The sequence below is a fragment of the Rana temporaria genome, chromosome 1, assembly GCF_905171775.1.
Source record: "Rana temporaria chromosome 1, aRanTem1.1, whole genome shotgun sequence".
NCBI lineage: Eukaryota > Metazoa > Chordata > Amphibia > Anura > Ranidae > Rana > Rana temporaria.
Genome location: NC_053489.1, coordinates 110,069,693 through 110,095,410, shown reverse-complemented (window position 1 = coordinate 110,095,410; position 25,718 = coordinate 110,069,693). Strand labels below are relative to the sequence as shown.

The 25,718-nt window shown below is 44.6% G+C and overlaps 1 protein-coding gene across 1 annotated transcript; it reads left to right on the top strand.

The window, feature by feature from the left end:
• The first annotated feature begins 13,900 nt into the window (after window positions 1–13,900).
• RPS23 (ribosomal protein S23) lies at window positions 13,901–24,870 on the top strand. The gene is made up of 4 exons (XM_040341659.1): window positions 13,901–14,008; window positions 17,722–17,881; window positions 19,452–19,572; window positions 24,685–24,870. Exons 1-4 carry the CDS (start codon window positions 14,005–14,007, stop codon window positions 24,829–24,831), a joined length of 432 nt encoding a protein of 143 aa, XP_040197593.1. The 5' UTR covers window positions 13,901–14,004; the 3' UTR covers window positions 24,832–24,870.
• The last annotated feature ends 848 nt before the right edge of the window (window positions 24,871–25,718 follow it).

The window sequence follows — 25,718 nt, the reverse complement described above, 5'->3', positions numbered from 1 at the left end:
ACAACAAAAATATCCAGAAAATTTTATTTCAAAAAAGTTATAAATTGATTTGCATTTTAATGAGTGAAATAAGTTTTTGATCCCCTATCAATCAGCAAGAATTCTGTCTCCCAGGTGTCCTCTATATAAGTAACTAGCTGAGATTAAGAGCACTCACACAGAAATAATGTATCAGATTCCAATCTTTCCACCATGGACAAGACCAAAGAGCTGTCCAAGGATATCAGGGACAAGATTGTAGACCTACACAAGGCTGGAATAGACAGCAAGACCCTTGCCAAGCAGCTTGGTGAGGGGTGACTGACAACAGTTGGTGCGATTATTCGCAAATGGAAGAAACACAAAATAACTATCAGTCTCGCTCTGTCTGGGGCCCCATGCAAAATACCACATTGTGTAGTTTCAATGATCATGAGAATGGTGAGGAATCAGCCCAGAACTACACGGGAAAATCTTGTCAATGATCTCAAGGCAGCTGGGACCATAGTCACCAAGAAAACAATTGGTAACACACTACGCCGTGAAGGACAGAAATCCTGCAGCGCCCGCAAAGACTGAAATCCCCCTGCTCAAGAAAGCACATGTAAAGGTCCGTCTGAAGTTTTCTAATGAACATCTGAATGATTTAGAGGAGAACTAGGTGAAAGTGTTGTGGTCAGATGAGACCAAAATCTAGCTCTTTAGCATCAACTCAACTTGCCGTGTTTGGAGGAAGGGGAATGCTGCTTATGACCCCAAGAACACCATCCACACCGTCCAACATGGACGTGCAAACATTATGCTTTGGGGGTGTTTTTCTGCTAAGGCGACAGGACAACTTCACCACATCAAAGGGATGATGGACTGGGCCATGTACTGTCAAATCTTGGGTAGAACCTCCTTCCCTCAGCCAGGACATTGAAAATGGGTTGTGGATGGGTATTCCAGCATGACAATGACCCAAAACACATGGCCAAGGCAAAAAAGGAGTGGCTCAAGAAGAAACACATTAAAGGAACACTAAAGTAAATATTTTTTTTTTTAAATAACAAACATGTTATACTTACCTCCACTGTATGGCTCGTTTTGCACACAGTGGCCCCGATCCACGTCTTCTGGGGTCCCTCTGTGGCTGTCTCGGCTCCCCCCGCAAGAGCTTTCCACCTTCATGCAAGCAAGCTCACATGGTGGAAAGCTCTTGCAGGCGCGCTCCCGTGATACAGCGGCGGCCATAGCCGTCAACTGTATCACTTGTCCCCACCCCCCGGCACGCGCGCATCATTGGATGTGATTGACAGCAGCGCCAGCCAATGGCTGCGCTGCTTTCAATCCATCCAGTGTAGCCAATCAAAGGCCAGGCTGAAAACCGAGGAGGATGACGGGGACCAGCGTGGACTTTCGAGGGGTCAGGTAAGAAAAATTGTGGTTGGGGGGGGGGGGGCGGTACTGTCGGATGTTTTTTCACCTTAATGCATAGGATGCATTAAGGTGAAAAAACATTTACCTTTACAACCTGGTGTCTTAGCAGAAGTTTATTCATATGCTGTATATATGTAACATCAATGTTTACTCAATATTTCTTTATAACGTTGTAAATTCTGTATTTTTAAGATATTCTCAATATTTACATGCTTTTTGTGCTGCTTTAAAGGCCCTTATGACGCAGGGTTTTCCACGAAACGCGTAGGCCATATCCTTCACACTTTACACCAGGACCCTCACACCCTGGATCAAAGAAACAGTAAACTTTATTTCTTCTCAGACTGTAATATGTTTTAAAGTCACCATCCATGGATGGAAAATAAAGCTTTTCTGTATTTTTTTTAAAATTGTATTATAAATTATTATTTACACTCCACCGAGGCACATTTAAAGTCCCACCTTACCGTTAGGGATGAGCCGAACACCCCCCTGTTCAGTTCGCACCAGAACTTGCGAAACACACCAAACGTTCGTGTGAACTTTAGAACCCTATTAAAGTCTATGGGACTCGAACGTTTGAAATCTAAAGTGCTAATTTTAAAGGCTAATATGCAAGTTATTGTCCTAAAAGTGTTTGGGGACCCGGCTCCTGCCCCAGGGGACATGTATCAATGCAAAAAAAGTTTTATAAATGGCTGTTTTTTCGGGAGCAGTGAATTTAATAATGCTTAGAGTGAAACAATAAAAGTGAAATATTCCTTTAAATTTGCATTGATACATGTCCCCTGGGGCAGGACCGAGGTCCCCAAACACTTTTTAGGACAATAACTTGCATATTAGCCTTTAAAATTAGTACCGTATTTATCAGCGTATAACACGCACAGGCGTATAACATGCACCCTAACTTTAAGAGGGAATTTTCAGGAAAATAAATTCCACAGCCCCCTGCGTATAACACCCAGGCACAGTTTACCCTCTATTTTCAAAAAAAGTGAGTGTTATACGCCAATAAATACAGTACTTTAGATTTCTCCCATAGACTTTAACAGGGTGTTCCGCGGCTTTTCGAATTTGCCGCGAACACCTCAAATTGTTCATTGTTCGCCGAACAGGCAATGTTCGAGTCGAACATGAGTTTGACTCGAACTCGAAGCTCATCCCTACTTACCGTATTTCGAATTAGAATTTTGTATTCTTTAGGGACGGTGCCTCCTTGGAGTTATATTTGTTTCACACCTACCCCCATCCTTATACAGTAATATCAACACTGTACTATTCTGGGTAAGTGATCAGGATTTTTTACACACATTATGATTGCTTATACCACTGAATTTCACCACTGGTAAAAGCAACCATATTTACTGAATGAAACTGATTCATTCAGTGTATATTGTTGTGATTAGCTGTGATTGGCCCTGTCTGTGCCATGTGATCACTGTGCCCAATCACAGCTAGCAACACAATTGTACACAATGGATGGCAAGAAAGGAAGCCATCCATGATTTATAATTGCTGTGATTGGTTACAGCGATCACATGTCTTTTTTTAACCAGACTATGTAACTATTTTAACTCAGTAGGAGTTCAGATAAGTGAATGGGGAGAGGAAATGTGTGCTGTGGAACTGTGTGTTACTACTTAGCCCTGCACTCTGCATCATTTATGCCTGACCTATGTACTCTGCATCACTTGCTTCTGACCTTCAATTAACTTACTACTCACCCCTACACTCTGCATTACTTACTCCTGACCCCTGCAGTCTGTGTTACTTACTCCGCCAGCCTGCATTTTGCGTTACTTACTACTGACCCCTGTACACTGCGTTACTTACTACTGACCTCCATAGCTCCCAACTGTCCCTGATTTCGAGGGACTGTCCCTGATTTGGAGCAATGTCCCTCTGTCCCTCATTCTCCTCATTTTGGTCTGTTCTATATAGTTGTATATAAAATGCAATTTTTATCTTTAAAATAGCGTTTCCCAGTGCCAAACCTTTCATCCAATTTCTAAATTGCTGCATGTGTATATTTTAAAAGCTGAAGAAAAACAAACATGGCATTTTATATTTTACCTTTAATGGCTATCTAAATGACCAGGTTAGTACAGCCAATGACAGTGTATCATGTGATGTAAACAGAAGATTGTAATCTGCTTTTTTCCCCCTCATAAGCCGATTACCAGCTTCTGTTAGAGGGACATCAGTCCTGCACGCAGACACCCAATGCTGCTAAGCAGTGCCCACCAGTGCCACCTACCAGTGTCCACCTAACAATGCAAATCAGTGCTGCCTATCAGCGCCCACCAGTGCCACCTACCAGTGCACACCAGTGCCACCTATCAGTGTCACCTACCAGTGCCCTTCCGTGCCACCTATCAATGCCCACCAGTTCCGCCTCATCACTGACCATCAGTTATCAGTGCCGCCTCATGAACGCAGATTAATGAACAAAAAAAAATCCTGTTTGCAAAATTTTACAACAAATTATTAAACTGATTTTATTTTTGTTTTCAAAATTATACGTCTTTTTTTCGTTTTTCTTGCAATAAAAATACCACCAAAATAAAGCTCTATTTGTGTGAAACAATTATAAAATTTACATGTGCATAAACAAAACAGCTGTCGTTTATAGAAAAGAGAAACGGTCCAAAAGATTTTAAAATAGAATGCACCTCATCCCTAAAAAATAGGTATGTATACAAGGAGGAAGTAGGATTGTAGCAGTGCTCAAATTACATATACACTAATAGCAAATTATAATTTAAAATATTTTAAATAATAGGACATGATAAAAACATGATATATAATACAAAAGAAATTATGGTTTAGTAAAAACATGATTTTTTGAGCAGACAACAAACTGTGTGGGCCGCTGAACTCCCCAAATTATTGAAAATGGTGGTCATATACGATGTTGAATCCCTATATATTTCGCCCTAACGGGCTTCCTCAGGGGAATATAACAGGACCACCAGTGTGCGTCAGTCTGCTCTAGCATAAAAATACAAATAACAGTGTAAGATACATAACATAATACCAAGTACAAAAGAAAACATTACAATGTATTTCATACAGCAATGCGTGCCGCTCAAACAATGGCCTAGGAGAAACCCACCCAGCCCAATCAGGAATAGGAACATTCACATGTGGAGCCCCACAAGGAATGTGTGATTGTCCAGATAGACAGTGCTGCGGAGCAGAAAGCTGTGTTCAATCGCAGGGGATATAAAGAGGCCAGGCTATGGGGAACAAAGAGCATAGTGACTGCTATGTTCCAAAATATTGTAAAGTAAATCAAAAGGTACTCATGAGGGCAAAAAAAATGCTCTATCATAACTTACTCTGGTAATCTAAAGTGAAGAAATAAAGAAGGCGGTCAAAATCAATCTCAAAAAGGACACCAAGTATCCTAATGCCGCGTACACACGACCGTTTTTCGGGTTCTAAAAAAATAAGTTTTTAAGGCTCTAGAAAAAACTATGTTTTTTTCAACCCGATCATTAAAACAGCCTTGCCTACACACGATCGTGAAAAAAAAAATGCTCTAGCAAAGCGCGGTGACTAGGGATGAGCCGAACACCCCCGCGTTCGGTTCGCACCAGAACGTTCGAACAGACCGAACGTTTGTGCGAACATTTAGAACACCATTGAAGTCTATGGTACTCGAACGTTAGAATTCAAAAGTGCTCCGTTTAAAGCCCAATATTCAAGTTATTGTTGGAAAACGTCTTTGAGAACCCGGGTCTTGCCCCAGGGAACATGTATCAATGGAAAAAAGACTTTTAAAAACTGTAGTTTTTTTCTGGAGCAGCGATTTTAATGATGCTTAAAGTGAAAAAAAAATGAAAAATTCCTTTAAATATCGTACCTGCTGGGTGTCTATAGCAGTGGCACGTGTTTAAAACTGTCCCTGCACAAAATGAGATTACTCTCAGAAAAAATTTATTTAATACTGCTTGCGGCTTTAATGTAATGTTTGGTCCCTGCAATATGGATAAAAATCATTGAAAAAAATAACGGCAACTAGGTTAAGGTGCAAATGAACAGCACACTTGCAGTAACAGCAACTACGTTTAGGTGCAAATGAACAGCACACTTGCACTAACAGCAACTACGTTTAGGTGCAAATGAACAGCACACTTGCAGTAACAGCAACTACGTTTAGGTGCAAATGAACAGCACACTTGCAGTAACAGCAACTATGTTTAGGTGCAAACAAAAAGGACAAGTGCAGTAACACAGAGTACGTTTAGGTGTAAACTAAACAGCACACAGGCAATACAACACGTTAGAGCACTGCAGCTAGCACTATCTACTGCCTGACAAATAGGAATAGCTGATCTAGCTAAGCTATACAGTGTATAAATATAAGTACAACTCCTAGGATGTATATATATCCTCTATACACTGTAAATTTAACCAAACTGACTAGCCTGTCTGTTCTATCTATCTGGTAGAAAAGACACTGGCCCAGATTCACAAAGCACTTACGCTGACGTATCTAGAGATGCGCGGCGTAATTGAAAAATGCGCCGTGCGTATTTATGCGCCGTATCCTCAAAACGAGATACGCCTGAAAACCATTTTTTTCAGTCCGACGTAAAACCATTACACCGACGCATCTTGGAGCGCAAAATACGCTAGACACACCGCTGATTTGCTAATTAAATATGCAAATGAGGGAGATACGGCGATCCACAAAAGTACGCTTGTGCGGCATAGGCTACGCCCTGTGCGCATCTGCTAGTTTCACGGCGGAAATTTACACCTTATAAAAAGGTGCCTTAACTTTGCACCAGCCGTGTAAAGGTCAGCTAAAGCAACACCGTTAGGGAAGAGCTGAGCACACACACTTGCAGGACAATAATCTGTATGCCAACATGCCAGGGGCATCCATGCTCATAGCTATACTAGTGACTTTAGAGCAAGGGTCTCAAACTGATGGCCCTCCAGCTGTTGTAAAACTACAAGTCCCATCATGCCTCTGCCTGTGGGAGTCATGCTGGTAACTGTCATTCTTGCAATGCCTCATTGGACTTGTAGATTTGCAACAGCTGGAGGGCCGCCAGTTTGAGACGCCTGCTTTAGAGGAATGCAGAAGGAGGAGGGAACGGAGGAGGAGGAGGGCACAGGAGAGGATATACCGCACACGCCTAGATGTCTTTGGCATGGCTGCTTCTGAGGTGTATCGCAACTTCAGATTCACCCCTGAAGCCATCATGGAAATCACCAGAACCCTGCAGGATGACATCAACAGCCCAACACACCGCTCACATGCACTGGAGCCACTGGTCAAGGTAGTGGCAACACTCCATTTCCTTGCCACTGGCTCTTTTCAGCGCACAAGTGGATTGTCGGCTGGGATGTCACAATCCTCCATTAGCAGATGTGTGCACCAGGTTGTCCCCGCAATCCTGAGACGCATGGCCAACCAAATCATCAAACCCACCCAGGAGGACCTGTGGATGAAGACAATGACAGATTTTTTCAAAATTGCCAGATTCCCACGCACTGTGGGGGCCATTGATTGCACACATGTGGCACTACAGCCCCCCCCGTGAGACAGAGCACATGTACCGCAATCGGAAGCATTGGCATTCAATCAATGTACAGGTGATAGCCAATGCCCAATGCCTCATATGGCACGTCCGTGCCAAACACCCAGGATCCAGCCATGACAGCTTCATATACCGTCAAAGCGACATCCCAAGACAATTTGAACAGAACATGTATGGGGACAGCTGGCTGGTTGGTGAGTGACATAGGTGTCAGGTATGACTGTCCCCCCCCCATGATGCAGACATCACGAACGGGAATAAACATGCATGACTAACATCCTCCTGTCTTTTCCCTTCCAGGTGACTCTGCATATGCACTTGGACCCCATCTCATGACCCCATTCCGGAACCCCCAAACCCCAGGAGAGGAAAGATACAATGCTGCACACATACGTACCCGTGCAGTGGTGGAACGCACCTTTGGCCTCCTGAAGTCCCGTTTCCGATGCCTGGATAAGTCTGGGGGTACCCTGTTGTATTCCCCAAACTTTGTGTGCCAGATCATCGGTGCATGTTGCATGCTGCACAACTTCGCAGTGAGAAGGGGCCAGCAGATTGACATACGTGATGACCTGACCCCCCAACCAGACATTCCCCCCCCAACCAACTCTACCCGGTCTACTGAGGGAACAGCAGTCAGGAGACGCCTTGCAGAATGCATCTTTGCACAGTAAACACACACATTAAACATGGCACAATGAGAATGCACGCATGCAGACCACTGTAGTCCCTAGCACACACCCCACATCCACATCGAATTGGATTAGACCCAAGTACCCCACACGGTACTAGGGAGCAGCAACGCCACGCCAAGGCTCCAATTATGTCACTGTGCATTCATACACCATTCACATGGACCTGGGATCACTTCTCCCTGGTCCTGGGGATCCCTACTCCACCAAAAATGAGGGTGACACCCTTTTTTCATCAGGAATGTCACCCCCACATTCATACATCATTCACACAAATATAACAAATCATAATCACAGTAGAATAAAAAAAAAAAAAGAAAACAAAAAAAATTCAAAAGTACACCCAAAATTAACGGCGGCGTGAGCTACGCCTGGGCCGGCCACGGCCACGGCCAACCAGGGGAGACTCATGGGGGGGGAGCAGGGGAAGGAGGAGCCTCCCCTGGGCTCTGCCCACCTGCTGGCCTGCCCTCCAAGGCCACGGCTATCCTGTTCAGGCCCACAGTGAGGGCTGCCGTATTGGCCTGGACAGCCTGGGTATTGGCGTTGACAGCCTGGGTCAGGGCACTCACCTCCAGGGCCACGCCTGCTGTGGCGGACTGCAGGTCACAAAAACAAGTTATGACCGCCAACGAGTTAGTGCCCACATCATTGACCGACTCCTTAATGGCGGCCAGGCTTTCCTCTATCTGGGCCACCTGACCGTGCCCCAGATGAAGTGAATTTTCGCGAAACCAGGTCGGGCGGAACGTGTATTCACAGCGGTATCACCCCCCGTTGACTGCACCTATTCCACACCATTGATGGGTTGTCTGGTCTGCTTCCGGCCGGAGCTCCAGCTTGACAAGCCTTTCAAAACTACTATTTTGTAAGTGTGTTTTTGTCTTTATTTTTAATAAATATTTTATACGGTTTTACACTATTGCGGCTTCCTATGTGTCTTTCATGTGGTACGGTTACCGAGTTTTCCACTACGGGAGTGTTACAGTGATTGACTTCTGGATATGCCTATACAGACTCTATATCCTCTACATTATTAAACCACACGCTACCTGGGGTCCTCCTTTAACTAAGAGACCACTGGGAATCTGGTAAGCAGATTCATTACTCGTTTGGTGGAGGATCTTCTCTATTGGATTATCACGTCTATTTATGTTAATTAATTTGGACTTTTTCTTTTTTCATTCACTGGTGAAAGGATCTTCTGTCTTCAAAGGACTTTGGACATTTTATTTTTCCATATGCACAATTCTACTATTTATGGATATTTATTAGTTTTATTTGTTTTTTGGATGATAATTTTTTACTTCACTTAAGTGTAGCGCATCTTGTTTTTTTTTCTTTTATGTTATCACTGTTTTATGTATGCAGTAAGGTGCAGCTTCACTCAATCACATATGAGCATCATTTCAGTAGCATTGGTTTGTCTATTGTTTAATATATTAGCGCGGTTGCTCTCTCTGTTTTTCCTCCATCTGGGCCAAAGTCCGGGTGACCTGACGGGCCTGGTCCCTCCGCAGATTTGCAGGCAGAACCTCGGCCACCCCTCTGGTCTTCTGGGTGGCCTTCCTGCCTGCAGCTGAGGCTTGTGGCCTGGGAGGAGGGGAGAGAGAGACCCTTGGGGGGAGCCCTGTTGGGGGAGGAGTGGGAGGGGCTACCCCTGATGGAGGCCTGACTCCTGCCAGTCACAGGGGGAGCAACAGGGGGAGCATCATCCAAACCCAAAAGGATTTCCCTGGCAAGGTCCATCCGATCATCCACATCCTCCTCCCCCTCAACCTCCTCCTGAGGTGAGGTGTGGCCACTCCCCTGCCCTGGGGACTCCTGCCTTTCTTGGGGCTCTTCAGCAGCCTGTTGTCCGGGGGATGGAGCAAACTGGCCTAATGGCCCAGCAACCTCCTGGCCATCTGTGGATGACACAAAACATACACAGGTTGGAGGATCCACACACTTGGCACATATTCCCTTCCCCCCCACACATGCTACTCGCCAGATAGAAAAAAAAATTACCTGTCCTCACGGCCTCCTCGAAGTCAAAGCCAGGCAGGCCCACCACTTGCTGGCTGTGGAAGCACTGGGCCACCGCACGCTTCTCCTCTGTCCACCTGACGGGGCATGGTGGGCCCCCGCCAGTGCCCCTGGCATGGGCATTTACCTTGGCCAGCTTGTCACGGACCAGGCTCCTCAGATCATTGATCTTCTTTGCGATCCCACTGGTGGTCCCCTCCCCCCCCCCGCATTGATCTGATCAGTTATCTCCTGGATGATCGCCCTCTTCCTGGCCGGGGTGATGTCCCGGCTCTCAGGGCCATGCAAATATCACCCAAATCGGATGATGGCCCTAGCAAGGATTTGCTTTTCCAGAACCGAGAAGTTCAGCTTTCTTCTCTTTGGTGCCATATCACCACACAACACTCAGCACCAAACAGACACAAAAATCAAACAGAACAAACAGACACAAAAAAACACAGAACAAACAAACACAAAAACACACAGAACAAACAAACACAAAAATCAGACAGCAAAAACCAGACACCAAAATCAAACAACACAAGCAGACAGCTAATACAAAATCAAAAAAACACACAGAAAAAACAGACACAAAAAACACTCAGAAAAAACACAGCTACTACAATCTCCTACTTCAATAAATCTTTACTCTAAGGCCCCATACACACGATAGAATCCATCCGCTGAAAAATCCCAGCAAATGGATTTCAGCGGATAGATCCTATGGTGTGTACACTCCAGCGGATCTGTTTCCGCGGATATTTCTCCCCTGGGATGGATTCCAGCAGATCGAATATTTGCTGACATGCTAAACAAATCTATCTGCTGGAATCCATCCCAACGGATGGATCCGCTGGTCTGTATAGACTCACCGGATCCATCCGTCCGAAGGGATCCCCCGCATGCGTCGTAATGATTCGACGCATGCGTGGAATTCCTTATATGACAGCGTCGCGCACGTCGCCGCGTCATAATCGCGGCAACGGCGCGACACGTCATCGCCAGAGGATTTCGGCGCGGATTTCAATGCGATGGTGAGTACACTCCATCGCAGAGAAAACCGCTGAAATCCTCAAGAGGATTTATCCGCGGAAACGGTCCGTTAAAGCCCACACACGACCATTTTTTACAACCTTAAAAACGTTGTGAAAAAATAGAGCATGTTCGGGAAAAAAATTGCCCATTTTTTAAAACCCGAAAAATGCTCTGAAGCCCACACACGATCGTTTTTAATGACATTAAAAAAAAACCTCATTTTTTAGAACCCGAAAAACGGTCGTGTGTACGCGGCATAAGGAGTCTACAGTCAATGTACCAAAGTGCTGAAAACATAGGAGAAAAGGATGACATATAAGAACCGTTGGTTATATCTACAGTAGAATACACCAAAAAGTTGTTTATACATTGCTGGCCAGGGAAGAAGGTGGCAGGGGCAGGAACAATTGTAATTACTGTATGTGCACCCACAGTGGTGTATAATAAACCTGTGTGGGTGCACATACAGTAGTTTCAATTGGTCCTCCCCCTGCCACCATCTTCCCAGGCAAGCAATGTAAAAATGCTGCCTGTTTTTTATGCACAGGACAAAGGGGCGGAGCCCCGCATATCGGCCCCACCCATCCCTGACATCAGAGCTTCGATTTGACAATTACACTCACTCTCACTCTCATTGTGGCCATAACCCCCGCCAGCTTGCCCACCAATCCCTGGCTGTGCTGGATGGATGTTCATACTGCTACAAATACTGCTAGGCTGTCAGCAATGGAGTAATGCGGGACAAAGTCCCTGTACACCAAGACTGCGGGACAAAGCTTGAAATGTGGGAAAGTCCCACCCAATCCGGGACTGTTGGGAGGTATGGCTCCAGCCCTAAACTAGTGTGAGAAATATCTTAGCTACGTGTGCCACAAAAACGAGTGCATGAATCGCTGTACCGGCACAGCCGAGCCACCTTGCTGCAGTACATCTGCGTCAGTTGGTGGACAAGTGGTTAAAGTAGCATTAAGGTGATATTAAGGCAAAATAAAAATTAAAAGTGAACAAACATGTCATACTTACCTGCAGCCCAGATCCTCTTCTTCTTGGGCCCTCCCTCCTGCCAAGTATCCCCAGAGCAAGCAGCTTGCAATGGGGGAACCTAAGCAGACGTGCTCCCGAGCCGATGCTCTGCGTTTCTATTGAGATATGAAGCCGCGGCTCGACCATTCCCCCTCCCTCTCCTCATTGGCTCACTATCTGTGATTGCCATTGGCTCCCGTGGCTGTTTCAGCCAATGAGGAGGGAGAGTCCCTGGAGAGCTAAGGCTCTTGTGCACATCACTGAATGGAAAGGGAGCTCAGGTAAGCATTGGGGTCCTGAACACAGATTTTTTTACTCTCATCAATAGAATGTATGAAGGTAAAAAACGTCAGCCTTTAGAGCCATTTTAAAGTATAACTAAGGATAAATGTTTTCTTTAGTTTTGGATAGAGCGGAGAGGGATTAGACCACCTGTCAGTTTTTATTGCTGTCTGTGTCCTGGTTAGGGAGATTCACCCTCTCTATTTGTCCCCCCGTTACAAGCTGCTTGCTCTGGGGGCACTCGTCAGGAGGGAGGGGCCAGGCAGTGCCGATCCTGACCTCCCTGGGGCCCTAAGCAAATGACATGGCACATTAAAAATGAGAAGCGGGGGGCGCGGACGACAGTGACATGTCACATTAAAGAAAGTTGAGAAGCGGGGGGAGGGGGGGTGTTCTGCTGTCAGAAATGAGAAGCAGGGGGTGCTGACTTCTTACCTCTTCTCCCATGCAGCCAGCGAGTTGAGAAGCGGGGTGAGGGGGCGAAAATGACTTCTCACCAGGCGGGGCTTCTAGTAATTTGGGGGGCCCTTCGCAGGGCCCTAAGCGGCTTGCATAGTGAGCCTATAAGGCGGATCGGCCCTGGGGCCAGGAGCGCTAACAGGGGAATGTACTGTTATTATCAAAAGTGAAAGTCACTAGAAAAGTAATAGAGGGGAAATCTTCCAATGGGGACACTAGTTCTGAATTCCCTTAATTAGCAGGAATTTCCCCTCACTTCCTGTTTGGCTGTGGGGCAGGAAGTGAAGGGAGATCTCCCCAATTAGACGCAGATGGCAAAAATAAATATGACTGGGTTATAACCCCTCCTTACTCTATCCAAAATGGAAAGAAAATCCCAAATTTTATGTTGACATCAAAACAGTAATAGAGGGGAAATCATCCAATGGGGACACTTGTTCTGGTGACACACCGGATTCTCTCACTTTGGAGGGATTTCCTCTCACTTCCTGTTTGGCTATGGGACAGGACGTGATGGGAAATACAATAGGACACAGATGTATAAAAAAACAAAGTAAAGGAAAAAAGGTTTTGCCGTTAGTTCTTCTTTAACAATGCTGCTGTGCTCCTTCCTCCAGAGTGATGTGTCACTGGCCAGATCACCAGGTGGAAACAGAGGAGGAAAAAGGCTAACAAAAAAGAAAACGAATGCAGCCACCCCATCCAATGAGTAAGCTGCAATATAGTACATGTTGGGTTTTGGGGTTCAATGCCGCTTTAATATCAAACATCGCTCCCTTTTCCCACCAACACTACAACACGCGTGTACAGCTTTAGGATGTGTGCTGACATGTAATAAAAAATACATTGTATTGAGGTGGGTTTTGATGATTTTCCTTTGATTTCAGCTGAAAACACATGATCAGGATGAGATCCATAGGTGTGAATGCAGCCTAGGACTGACCATACACTATACAATGTGATTGTACAATCTCCCTTATGTCTACCCCCAAGCATGAACTACAAGACGATGCCATGCTGCCACCCACCTCCAGACATCTGTCAGGGGGAATCTGGAGAACATACACCTTGTTCCCTGCCCCCTAGATGCCCCCCAGGGTTATTACAGAGGGAGTGCGGCGGGGGAGGGGCCCTGAGCATCCATCGCTCATACAATACACAGGAGGAGAATACAGCACACTCAATAGGCAGCGCAGACATACCACGGAGGCCGCACAGTGGGCGGGGACACCACTAGGTCCCCATCCTCAAAGCATGCCGGGAAGTGTAGTTCTTTGGTCGGCTAGGTCAGCTATGTGCCTGAGCCGCGCTGTTCTAATGGTGTTAGTTTAATAAATAAAGCCGCTGATAGATCTATTCATAAAGTCATACAACCCGAGAGTTCCAAATATTCTCCCAGGCCCATTCAGAAGGAAGTAACAGCGGTGTAAGCTATGTTCTAGATCAGGCATAGGCGAGGGCAGCCTGAGCGGGGTCCTGGCAGTGGCTGGGTGTCTCGGTGCCTTGTGGGAGACGGCCTTTCCGCAATCGGCCCTGGGACAGGCAAGATGGGTGAGTGAAGCTGTGTGGGGGGAAGACGGCTTCTGGGACCGGGGAGAGCGGCGGGCGGAGCGGGACTGAGTTCACTGACATCCCCTACAGCTGGCAGAGGCGGCCCGGGGCTCCTCCGGCCGGGAGAGGTGCGAGGGGGGCGGCGTGTGAGGAGAACACGAGGCCGCGGTGTGCCGAGACAAGGCGCCATGACAGGCCCGGATGTGTTCATACAACCACACCACTGTCTGTGTATGGGGAGGGACACCCCGGAGGATCGGGGACACTGAGCACCCCGACTACTGGAGGAAACAATCATCCTTCTGTGTGTTATACACTATGATCGTACAACCTGATGATTGTACTATGATCGCACACTACAACCTGATTGTACAATACACAGTATGCACCCTGATTGTACAATGATCACACACTGTACAACCTGATTGTACAATACACAGTATGCACCCTGATTGTACAATGATCTCACACACACACACACACTGTACAACCTGATTGTACAATACACAGTATGCACCCTGATTGTACAATGATCTCACACACACACACACACTGTACAACCTGATTGTACAATACACAGTATGCACCCTGATTGTACTATGATCACACACACACTGTACAACCTGATTGTACAATACACAGTATGCACCCTGATGATTGTACAATGATCACACACTGTACAACCTGATTGTACAATACACAGTATGCACCCTGATTGTACTATGATCACACACACACTGTACAACCTGATTGTACAATACACAGTATGCACCCTGATGATTGTACAATGATCACACACTGTACAACCTGATTGTACAATCTTTAGCTACCAATGACTGTAGTGCCATGTCTAATTGGACAATTCTGTTCCCAGTAAAGTGTTGGTTTTTTTGCAATCATTATTTTGTCTCCTGATATTGGTGGTGATATTTTAAAGCCCAATTGTTTGGGGGGAAAAATCTTTATTGAACTCTAGTGCACACAATATAATACCCAATTTTTGGAAAAATATTAAAGCTGTTACGCAGAGTAAATGGATACCTAACAACATTTCACGCTTTAAGATAGCGCACACCTGTGGAACGGTGGAAATGACTGTATCTAATCTCCGTAGGCGACGTGTTAAAAGGCTTTACAGGTTACACGTTTAGATGTACACAGGAGGTCTGGTGGTAGAATTATTAGTTGGAAATACTTCCCTGTACTTGTCTGGAAAGGCTGAGATCTTGTCCAGCCTGGAGGAGAGATGTGATGTCTCTTTGACCCCACATACTCCCCATAAAGAGGACCTGTCATTCACTGTTCCTATTACAAGGGATGTTTACATAACTTATAATGGGAAGAAAGGTGATCAAATATTTTTTTTGTGTAAAAATAAATGAAAAAAATTGAAACGCCCACGCAGCCTCGCACACAGAAGCGAACGCATACATAAGTCCTGTCCACATATGTAAATGGCATTCAAACCACAAGCGGTAGATCAAGAGCAATAATTCTAGCCCAAGACCTCTAACTCTAAACTGGTAACCTGTAAAACACTTTTGAAGTGTTGCCTATGGAGATGAAGTACCAAAGTTTGGTGCCATTACACAAGTATACAATTTGCAAGCATGACATGTTGGATTTCTTTTTACTCGGCGTAACATCTTTAACATTATACAAGAAATGTGGGCTAAGTTTAGTGTTTTTAATTCACAACTTTTTTCAAAAACGCATTTGAAAAATTGTTGGTGCAGGGTGTCTTCTCCCTGTACCTGCTCTGACTTTTTGAAGAGTGTGGCCATGTGAGGCTCCACCTACACAGCCACATTATTCATACTCCTGTGAATGGACTACAACTACCATCAGCCACCACAGAAAACTGCTTGTAGTTCTGAATTAACTACCAGGGCTCTGATGACCACACTCGTGTTTCATTCACAAGCTCTGCAGAATCCTAACCTTGCACCACCAATCCACTGATTACAGGTGAAATGCTTTGCAGGCTCCTGCAGGAAAAAGTGTTCATTCTGCAAAAATGCATGCATTTATATTTTTCTGAAAAGCTAAACTTATCCTTGACGGGATTAAGAATAAAGCTAGCCATACACTATTTTGTTTTACAGTGTGGATGGATTCATCTCCAACTATACCAACTGCATTTTGACATCTACCCTGCTGGTTGTCAAAATAACCTGCGCAATGGCTGCATCTGATTGGATACAGCCATTGTCAAATTTTCCAGCAGAGTCTACAAACATCAGCGCTTGGCTGGTAAGACCACCCGCTATGCTGGCTATAAAAGGGGAAAATGGCTCAACTCCAGAGGATTAAAGCGGGAGTTCACCCGAATTTTTTTTTTTTAACATTAGATTGAGGCTAATTTTACTAAGTAGAATCGGGTGTTTTTTTTTTAAATGAGTGCAGTACTTACCGTTTTAGCGATCAATGTTTTCCGGGGGTGATCTTCGGGACTGGGCATTCCTATTTGATTGACAGGCTTCCGACGGTCTTATACAGCGCGCCACCAGTTGCCGAAAGAAGCCGAACGTCGGTGCGGCTCTATACGGCGCCTACGGCTACTTTCGGGAACTCGTGACGTGCTGTATGCGACGGTCGGAAGGCTGTCAATCAAATAGGAACGCCCAGTCCTGCAGCCCATACCCGGAAGCGGCGGGAGAATATCGATCTCTAAAACGGTAAGTACTGCATTCATTTTAAAAAGAAACACCCGTTTCTGCTTAGTAAAATTAGCCTCAATCTAATGTTAAAAATTGATTTTTTGGGGTGAACCTCCACTTTAAGTTTACCTTAAAGCGGGGGTTCACCCTTAGAGGGCACTTTTCCCCCTTAGATTCCTGCTCGTTTTTACTAGGGGAATCGGCTATTTATTTTAAAATATGTGCAGTACTTACCCGTTTACGAGACGCATCCTCTCCGTCGCTTCCGGGTATGGGCTGCGGGAATGGGCGTTCCTTCTTGATTGACAGTCTTCCGAGAGGCTTCCGACGGTCGCATCCATCGCGTCACGATTTTCCGAAAGAAGCCGAACGTCGGTGCGCAGGCGCAGTATAGAGCCGCACCGACGTTCGGCTTCTTTCGGCTACGAGTGACGCGATGGATGCGACCGTCGGAAGCCTCTCGGAAGGCTGTCAATCAAGAAGGAACGCCCGCTCCTGAAGACCCATACCCGGAAGCGACGGAAGAAGATGCAGCTCGAAAACGGGTAAGTACTGCTCATATTTTAATACAAATAGCCGATTCCCCTAGACCGAACGAGCAGGAAGCTAAGGGGAGAATTTTTTTTTTTTTTTACAAATGGGTGAACTCCCGCTTTAACTCCTCACACCAGTCTCCTCTGAGTATCGGGTGGTCCCTCACACACACACTGGTTGTTTTTAGTTTTGGAAGATTCCTGTAATGCACATTCGGCACTAATCTCCCAAGTCTTCTCAGTCTGCAGCCATTATGAAGGGAGTCCCATTCTCCATACTTGTTTTTTTAGTGTTTTCTAGGAATGCAACAGAAGTGGGACTGAGGGGAGCTAATGAATCCAGCTGGAGTGGAAGAGAAGTCATGTGGGGGGTTTGAATTGGTAGACTTTGCCTGTAGTTGACACATTTTTGGGTGATTGCGCTCTGGGACCTATTTAGACAAGTCTACCGTTTATTGGTTATTTTTATCTAATTTACAAATGTCTAAAGTAGACTTTTTTTTAATTTTTTACAATACAGGCAAGTGCCGTGGTCTTCGTACAGCAAGAAAGCTCCGTAACCACCGACGTGAGCAGAAATGGCACGACAAGCAGTACAAGAAGGCCCACTTGGGGACTGCCCTAAAGGCTAACCCCTTTGGAGGTGCTTCCCATGCTAAAGGAATCGTCCTGGAAAAAGTGTAAGTTATGAAACATCGTTTAAACCTAAACTACATTTTAACCGAAGTGTAACTACATTGATAACTGTTCCTACTACTGACATATCTGCTAAAGACTGTTGGCTACGGCTTTGCCTGTTCCTGAGATGCATAAGCGGGCGCCACTGAATTGCACAGAGCGAGCAGGATCTTCCACTTATTTTGCCGCTGTTATACAAAGTCCTGGTTCCTATGATAGACGGCACACTGGTCCAATGCTGGGACATGTGACGTCGATCTTAGGAGGCGGGACTTTAACACCTGCAGCCGAGGAAACTGGAGATCCCCGATCTGTGTAATCTGGCGGCTCTATTCTCCATGCACTGGTGAGTCTGCATTGATGGGCACTGACCCTTTTTTTTTTTTTTTTTTTTTCTTTCCTGAAACTTCCCTCCTAAAATTTAATTGTTATACGCTGATAAATATAGAACCTTCTAAACATTAAAAACAGATGCTGCTCCTTATTATTCCAAAATGGGCACATGCCCATTTGTTAATCAGAAGTGGCTGTTTCTCTGTTCTGCCATGTTTGACAGGCAGCACAGAGCATTAAAGCTGGAGCTAGGTGCTCTGGTCTCTGCCATCCTGCTCAGAACTGGAGGGAGGAGGAATGTTGTTACCCTGCAGGCTCTGCTCATGTAGTGTAGTCAATGTGAAAGCAGAGAGCGGGATGTGAGCTGTTTACTGACAGCTCGCATCTCATAGAACAGGTCACACCTGGCAGGCATTGGTGGCAGTTTGCTTGGTCCCTCTGTTGTCCCATATGATTTTAGACCTGCCCTAATTTTTTTTTTTTTTTTTTCTCTGAAATAGAAACTGGTGTGGGTAGCACAGACCTTGAAACAGGTCTATCTGCTTGTCAGAAGTGGCATGTGCCACATTAGTTTGGCTGAGGAAGTTTAGTTAACTCCCTGGTGGTTTACATACTAATATATCATGGCACACATTTGCTTCCAATTCATCTCCACTGTTGGAACGTAATCATTTAAAATGTGATAAACTGACACTGGAAAGTAACCAGTAAATATATTCTATCCCAGAAATGCGGTCTGCTTTCTCACTTCACATTGGTGTGGTTGTAAGTTTTGGGCTATAAAGTCATTGCATTGGCTTTTAAAAACTCAGACTAAAGTACGTTTTCAGCACACATTTACAAACATTCTTTCAGGGTTTCCCCCTCAAATTCAACTGGAAATAAGGTTGTCTGTCACCAATATAAAACCTAAATCTCATGCTCTTTATGCTAATGTTTATAATAGGAATTCTATTTTTGGTGATACTCCCTAAGGGTTAATTCTAAAGGGATGCACACTGCATCTTTCCTCATTGGAAGAGTGCAAATGTATCAGCTGATTGCACACACTTCATTCAGGGACATGGTATAACATGCATCCTTTTTTGCTACAAAGATTAAAACCATTGCAAAGTACATAGATCACCCATACAGGGGGGTGTGTTTGTTTTTTAAAGAAAAGTTTATGGTGTTTCATCTTTCATTTGATGCAATGGATCTGATTTGCATATTTTACCTAAACTCTCATTATTTTTACAGTGGCGTTGAGGCTAAACAGCCAAACTCTGCCATCAGGAAGTGCGTCCGAGTGCAGTTGATCAAGAACGGCAAGAAAATTACAGCTTTCGTACCAAATGACGGTTGTCTGAACTTTATTGAGGTAAATTTGAGCTGATGTACTAAAGCCCCCTGTTGATAAAACAATTCAAGATGCCCATGTCATTCCAATAGGATGTGGAAGGCCTAGGGCACCTGACTAAGACAGGTCTAGTGCCTAAGCCTACATGTGATATACATTATACATGTGCTGCAGTCTACTAGCAAAATATGCTTAATTTACTTTTGCCCCAGTGAAATGTTTTGGGGCAGGTTAAAAACTCTTCCATAACTTGGCACAACTGAAAATCTTCAAACACTGCTCACTTTTAATAAAGTGCTTGTGTGTTGCCTCTACTGTTGTGCCTCCTCTTCTTGCTCTGATGTCAGAGGCAGATATGGCAGGCTGGGGCAACAACCTACTATGGGGGGGGGGGGGGTTCCTAGAGTTGGAAAAGGGGTCTTAAATGGCCTTTTTTGGTAAACCAATGGTGAGATGTACAAATGCATTTAATCTAGTATTTATTGGCTTTGGGAAAGCCCCAAACAATCTTTAATCTTTGTATATTGCTTTGAGATGTACAAGCTTACTTATTAAAAATTCATGTGTGCGGGGAGTGCTCTGTTGCTGGCAAACAGACTTGCGTTATTATCCACTTCAGTACAGGGTGCTTATTAGGGGTGCAACGGATCCTGCCCGATCCGCAATCCGAACGGGTCGATCTGTTCGGATCGGCACAGTATGCGATCCGCGGAACGCACCGCCGCCGCGGCCTTGGGAAAGACCGCGGCTTCGGCCTAGCTCCGGAGTGGTCGGCCATCTTGGTACACTCGGCGGCGGTGCGTGCTGATGGCATCACCCCTCCCTCTGCTCGTGGATCTTTTCTATTCTGCAAGAGCGCGTGGACTCTGCATGCAATCTGAGTACAGTGAGACGGACCGAGTACATCAGTACAGTGAGTTGGCTAATGGCTATTACAGTGGGGGAAAATGGCTATACACAGTGTTACTGTTTACTAGTGTGGGGGCAATGTTGGCTATGACTATTACAGTGGCAAAAATGGCAATTACTGTTTTATTAGTGTGGGGGCAATGTTGGCTATGGCTATTAATAATGGCCATAGCCAACATTGCCCCCACACTAGTAAAACAGTAACTCTGTAATTGCCATTTTTCCCACTGTAATGGTCCCAAAAATGTGTCAAAATTGTCCGATGTGTCCGCCATAATGTCGCGGTCACGAAAAAAAATTGCTGATCGCAGCCATTGGTAGTAAGAAAAAAATATTAATACAAATGTAAAAAGACAAAACTTGCTTGTCTTGTGTTTTTTTTTTTTTTTACTGATCCGAAAATGATCCGATCCGTGACTCTTGATCCGAGGATCGATCCGATCCGTGAGTTTTTTGATCCGTTGCACCCTTAGTGCTTATACACCTTCCTGCCCAGACCAATTTTTCAGCGTAGTCGCGTTTTTAATGAAAATTGCGCAGTCATGCGATGCTGTACCCAAACAATTTGTATCTTTTTATTTTCCCTTACAAATAGAGCTTTCTTTAGGTGGTATTTGATCACCACTGGGGTTTTTAATATTTGCATTGCAAAAGACCAACAAAGGAAAACATGTCTTAGTTTCTGTTACAAAACATTGTAAATAGGTACATTTTTTCTTTTCTCCTTCACTGACGGGCACTGATTGGCATCGCTGGTGGTCATGGGTGGGCCGGTCGGCTCTCCTCTACTTGCGCCTGTCAGTGCGAGTAGAGGCAAAGCCGATACAGGGGTTTTCCTGTTTACACTGTGACTGATCACATGTTGGAACCTACGTCATAGGCTCTTTACCACAATCGAAAATGCGGTGTCAGATGCACCACCGATCGCGGAGGACGCACAATCGCGAGACTTAGCCTGCTGAATGTCATATGACGCCTAGTCAGGATAACAGAACCACTGGCCGTCATTTTGCTATTCTGGAAACAAATGCCAGTTGTCAACCTGTTGCCGTGACAAAGCAGAGGATCATAGGCACAAATGCTTGGTTTCTATACCTGGCCAACCATGAAGCAAATGTGGCAACGTCAAAATGAGTCCATTGAAAAGTCCAAACAGTCCACTAAGGCAAGCTGTTCAAAGAGCTGTAGCAGACTCTAAAGTGCATAGGCAATAAAAACAAAAGTGCTTTTAAGTGCGGTAGAACTGAATGGGTTATACACCGATGTAGGGCTACTCGCAAAGTAACAGTAAAAGCAGGCACATGATGCTGTGATTCAGGACGCCAGGTACTAAGAGGGCCGTGGGAGCTGCTGCTGGATGTATTGTAGATGTCACAGGGGTGAGGGAGCTGGCTAATATGCACCCTGTTCCAGTGGACTGCAGTATAGCTCGAGGTGACGTTGATTGGGACCAGAATGCAATGCGTTTCGGAGCATGCGCGGTGTATGGATAGTGTGTGCTTTATGGATACTTAGTATATTATGATATTTGACTCCCAGAAGATTACCTGTGAATAGCGATGATGTATATGGTGAGAAATGGAGGGATTTTTGGGTTATTACATGTAAAGTCTTGCACGATAATGAGTGTTACAATGCTTGCTAAGGGAGCGTGCATGCCCCAATGTGGAACAGTTCATGTCAAGAAAAGCATTAAATTTTTTTGTCTTGATCGCTGTCACCTTATCCTATGCTGCGGTTCACACTGCTATCCACCAGACTGGGAAGGATGCTTCCTCCTTGCTGCTGGGACATCTACAACAAGACATCCAGCAGCTCCCATGGCCCTGTTCATACCCGGTGTCCTGAATCGCAGCATCATGTGCCTGTTTTTACTGTTACATTGTGAGTATCCCTACATTGGGGTATATTAACCACTTAAGACCCGGACCTTTATGCAGGTAAAGGACCTGGCCAGTTTTTGCGATTCGGCACTGCGTCGCTTTAACTGACAATTGCGCGGTCGTGCGACGTGGCTCCCAAACAAAATTGTCGTGTTTTTTTTTTCCCCCACAAATAGAGCTTTCTTTTGGTGGTATTTGATCACCTCTGCGGTTTTTATTTTTTGCGCTATAAACAAAAATAGAGCGACAATTTTGAAAAAAATGCAATATTTCATTTTTGCTATAATAAATATTCCCTAAAAAGATATAAAAAAAAACATATTTTTTCCTCAGTGTAGGCCTATATGTATTCTTCCTATTTTTGTTAAAAAAATATCGCAATAAGCGTTTATCGATTGGTTTGCGCAAAATGTATAGCGTTTACAAAAAAAATTTTTATAAAAAAATCTACTACTGGTGGCGATCAGCTTTTATTTTATTTATTTTTTTCGTGACTGCGACATTATGGCGGACACATCGGACAATTTTGACACATTTTTGGGACCATTGTCATTTTCACAGCAAAAAGTGCTTTTTTAAAAAAAAGCATTGTTTACTGTGAAAATGACAGTGCAGTTTAGGAGTTAACCACTAGGGGGTGCTGTAGGGGTTGTGTGACCATATGTTTTTCTAACTGTAGGGGGGCGGGGCTGGACGTGTGACGTCATTGATCGTGTTTCCCTATATTAGGGAGCACACGATCAATGAAGCTGCCACTGTGAAGAACGGGGAAGCTGTGTTTACATACAGCTCTCCCCGTTCTTCAGCTCCGGGGACCGATCGCGGGACTCCAGCGGCGATCGGGTCCGCGGTCACGGAGCTTTGGACCGGGTCGTGGTCGACCCACGGCTGGGCACTTAAAGAGGACGTACAGGTACGTTCTTGTGCCCAGCCGTGCCATTCTGCCGACCTATATCTGCAGGAGGCGGTCCTTAAGTGGTTAAAGCATTCAGTCCTACTGCATTTAGAAGCGCTTCTCTTCTTGTTTTCATCAATTTGTTGCAGTGACAACTGTCACTGGGTATGTGAACCGGCATTTTCGGGTAGGGGGCACATGCCAACGGCAACCTGGCTGTGATTATACACAGACGTCAATCAGCGGATGTGGGCCAATGGATTACCACTGGCACCTGCCCTGTGTCAGGAAGACGCATAGGAAAGGGCTCTGCCTATGTAAACAAGACGGAGCTCTGGTCTCTCAGCAGGGAAGTAATGTATTTTCTTTCAATGCAAAGCAGGGAATAACATCAATCTCTTCCCCAGTAAAAACACCTCTTATAGTAAGCCTAAACACTGGCTAAATGCTCGTTTAACCCTTTGATCGCCCCTCATGGTAACCCCTTCCCAGCCAGTGTAGTTGGTACAGTGACAATGCATATTTTTAGCACTAATCACTGTATTTGTGTCACTGGTTTCCAAAAAGTGTCTGCAATATCGTAGCAACGTTATAAGCTACTGATTGCCACCATTACTTTTTTATTTTATTTTTTTAAGCCTAAAATTTTTATTCAAAATTGATGGGTGATCAAATGCCACCAAAAGAGAGCTCTATTTGTGGGATAAAATACATTTTTTTTTTTTATTGGATACAGCGCAATTGTCCGTTTAAAATAACGCAATGCTGTATCACAAATGGCCTGGTCATGTGGGGAGTGGGGGGGGTACATTTTTCTGGCGATCAAGTGGTTAGAGACCCCCCCCCCCACTTCTGGTGTCTTAAAACAAAGTAAAGATCTCTCCAGTGGTACACAGTTGGCAAAAACTCTACTCTATATTAAAAAAAAAGCTGATATGCTTTAAAGAGCAACTTCACTCCCTTGATATTTTCATTACAACATGGGGTTGAAGGGAAGGGCTCAGCCAGAAGCTGAGGTGCATGGATGGTTCTGAGGTGCTCAGAAGAACCTTTTACAGATACGCCTTTTGTTCCTGGGATAAGCTAGAATGTTTATAAATTAAACTTGCTGGTGATTGGTATTATTGGGAGTTTGTGTGAGCCATTTACTTAGATAATTGGCAGCTGTGCCTACACAATTCCTAACATCTGTTCTTTCCTGTGTGTATAATGGTTAGAGACTGGAGCATCCCATACAGACACACAACTGTTTTTAACCACAGAATGGAATGGTGTGTGTGTGTGTGTGTGTGTGTGTGTAATTTTTTTAACCTACTTTTTTGTGAAACCATGGTTTCTAACAGAAATTTATATTGCAAAAAGACCAAAAGAGTTCTAGGCAAGAATTTGTAATTGCATTTTGAGGACCTGTAACATTTGTAAACTGTCAATCTGCTTTCTCTTTAGGAAAACGATGAAGTGTTGGTTGCTGGATTTGGTCGTGCTGGTCATGCCGTTGGTGACATTCCTGGTGTGCGATTCAAGGTTGTCAAAGTAGCCAATGTTTCCCTGTTGGCCTTGTACAAAGGCAAGAAGGAGAGGCCAAGATCATAAATGTTTGTTATTGTTTAATAAACCTCATTCACAACTTAACTTGTCTAAGTCTCCACCATTATCACTTTAAAGTTGACGGTATTCAACACAATTGATTACAAAATTTTAAGAGCTCCTCTGGGAATTGCAGCATTTTAACATTTGTTGGCCTTTAAGGAGTTAAGTTGGTAAGGTGAATGCCACCTTGTGGATTTATATTTTTTGTTTGGATTTTTTTTAGAGTGCAGGGAATATAGCCATTGCCATACTTTTGACAGCGCCACCCCTTATCTCCTCTTGCTATTCAGAGACTGCATTATGTAAACCCATTCACAAAATACAAAGTATTCTGTAAATGGAGAGGGCAGGGGTGGACAGACATGCCGCTATTTAGCAGTTTGCATCTCTCCTGTCAGGTGCTGGGAGAATAAGGATAGTTTGTAAAAATTTAAATTTTGAAAGGTGGTGTACAAATAGTTGGACTTAATAAACATTTAAAAGTGCTGCAATTCTTGGAGTTTTGCTTTAAAATGGATCTGATCTAGCAATGCAGTGGTCTGCTTTATTGGGAATATCTAGAAATGTTAATTGTGCCTTAGCAGTACCCTGAAAATGTACTGTTTTTTTTCTTTTTCTTAGAATTTCTGGTGAAAAGTGCATTTCTAGTACTTGAGCAATACCTGTGCCTTCAGCCCAGTAGCCATATATCTGGTGTGAGATCTAAATTATTATTGCCTCTTTACTGCTAGTTTTGTGAGATTTGGCGATACTACTACTACTACTACTACTGTTACTGTTTGCAGGAGTAAATTCAAGGACCTGTGGTGCAAGAGATAACTGATTCATCCATTCTATGGATGTGTGCTTTCCTGCTTCTTTATTTCACCACCAGTCATGGAGGGGGGACT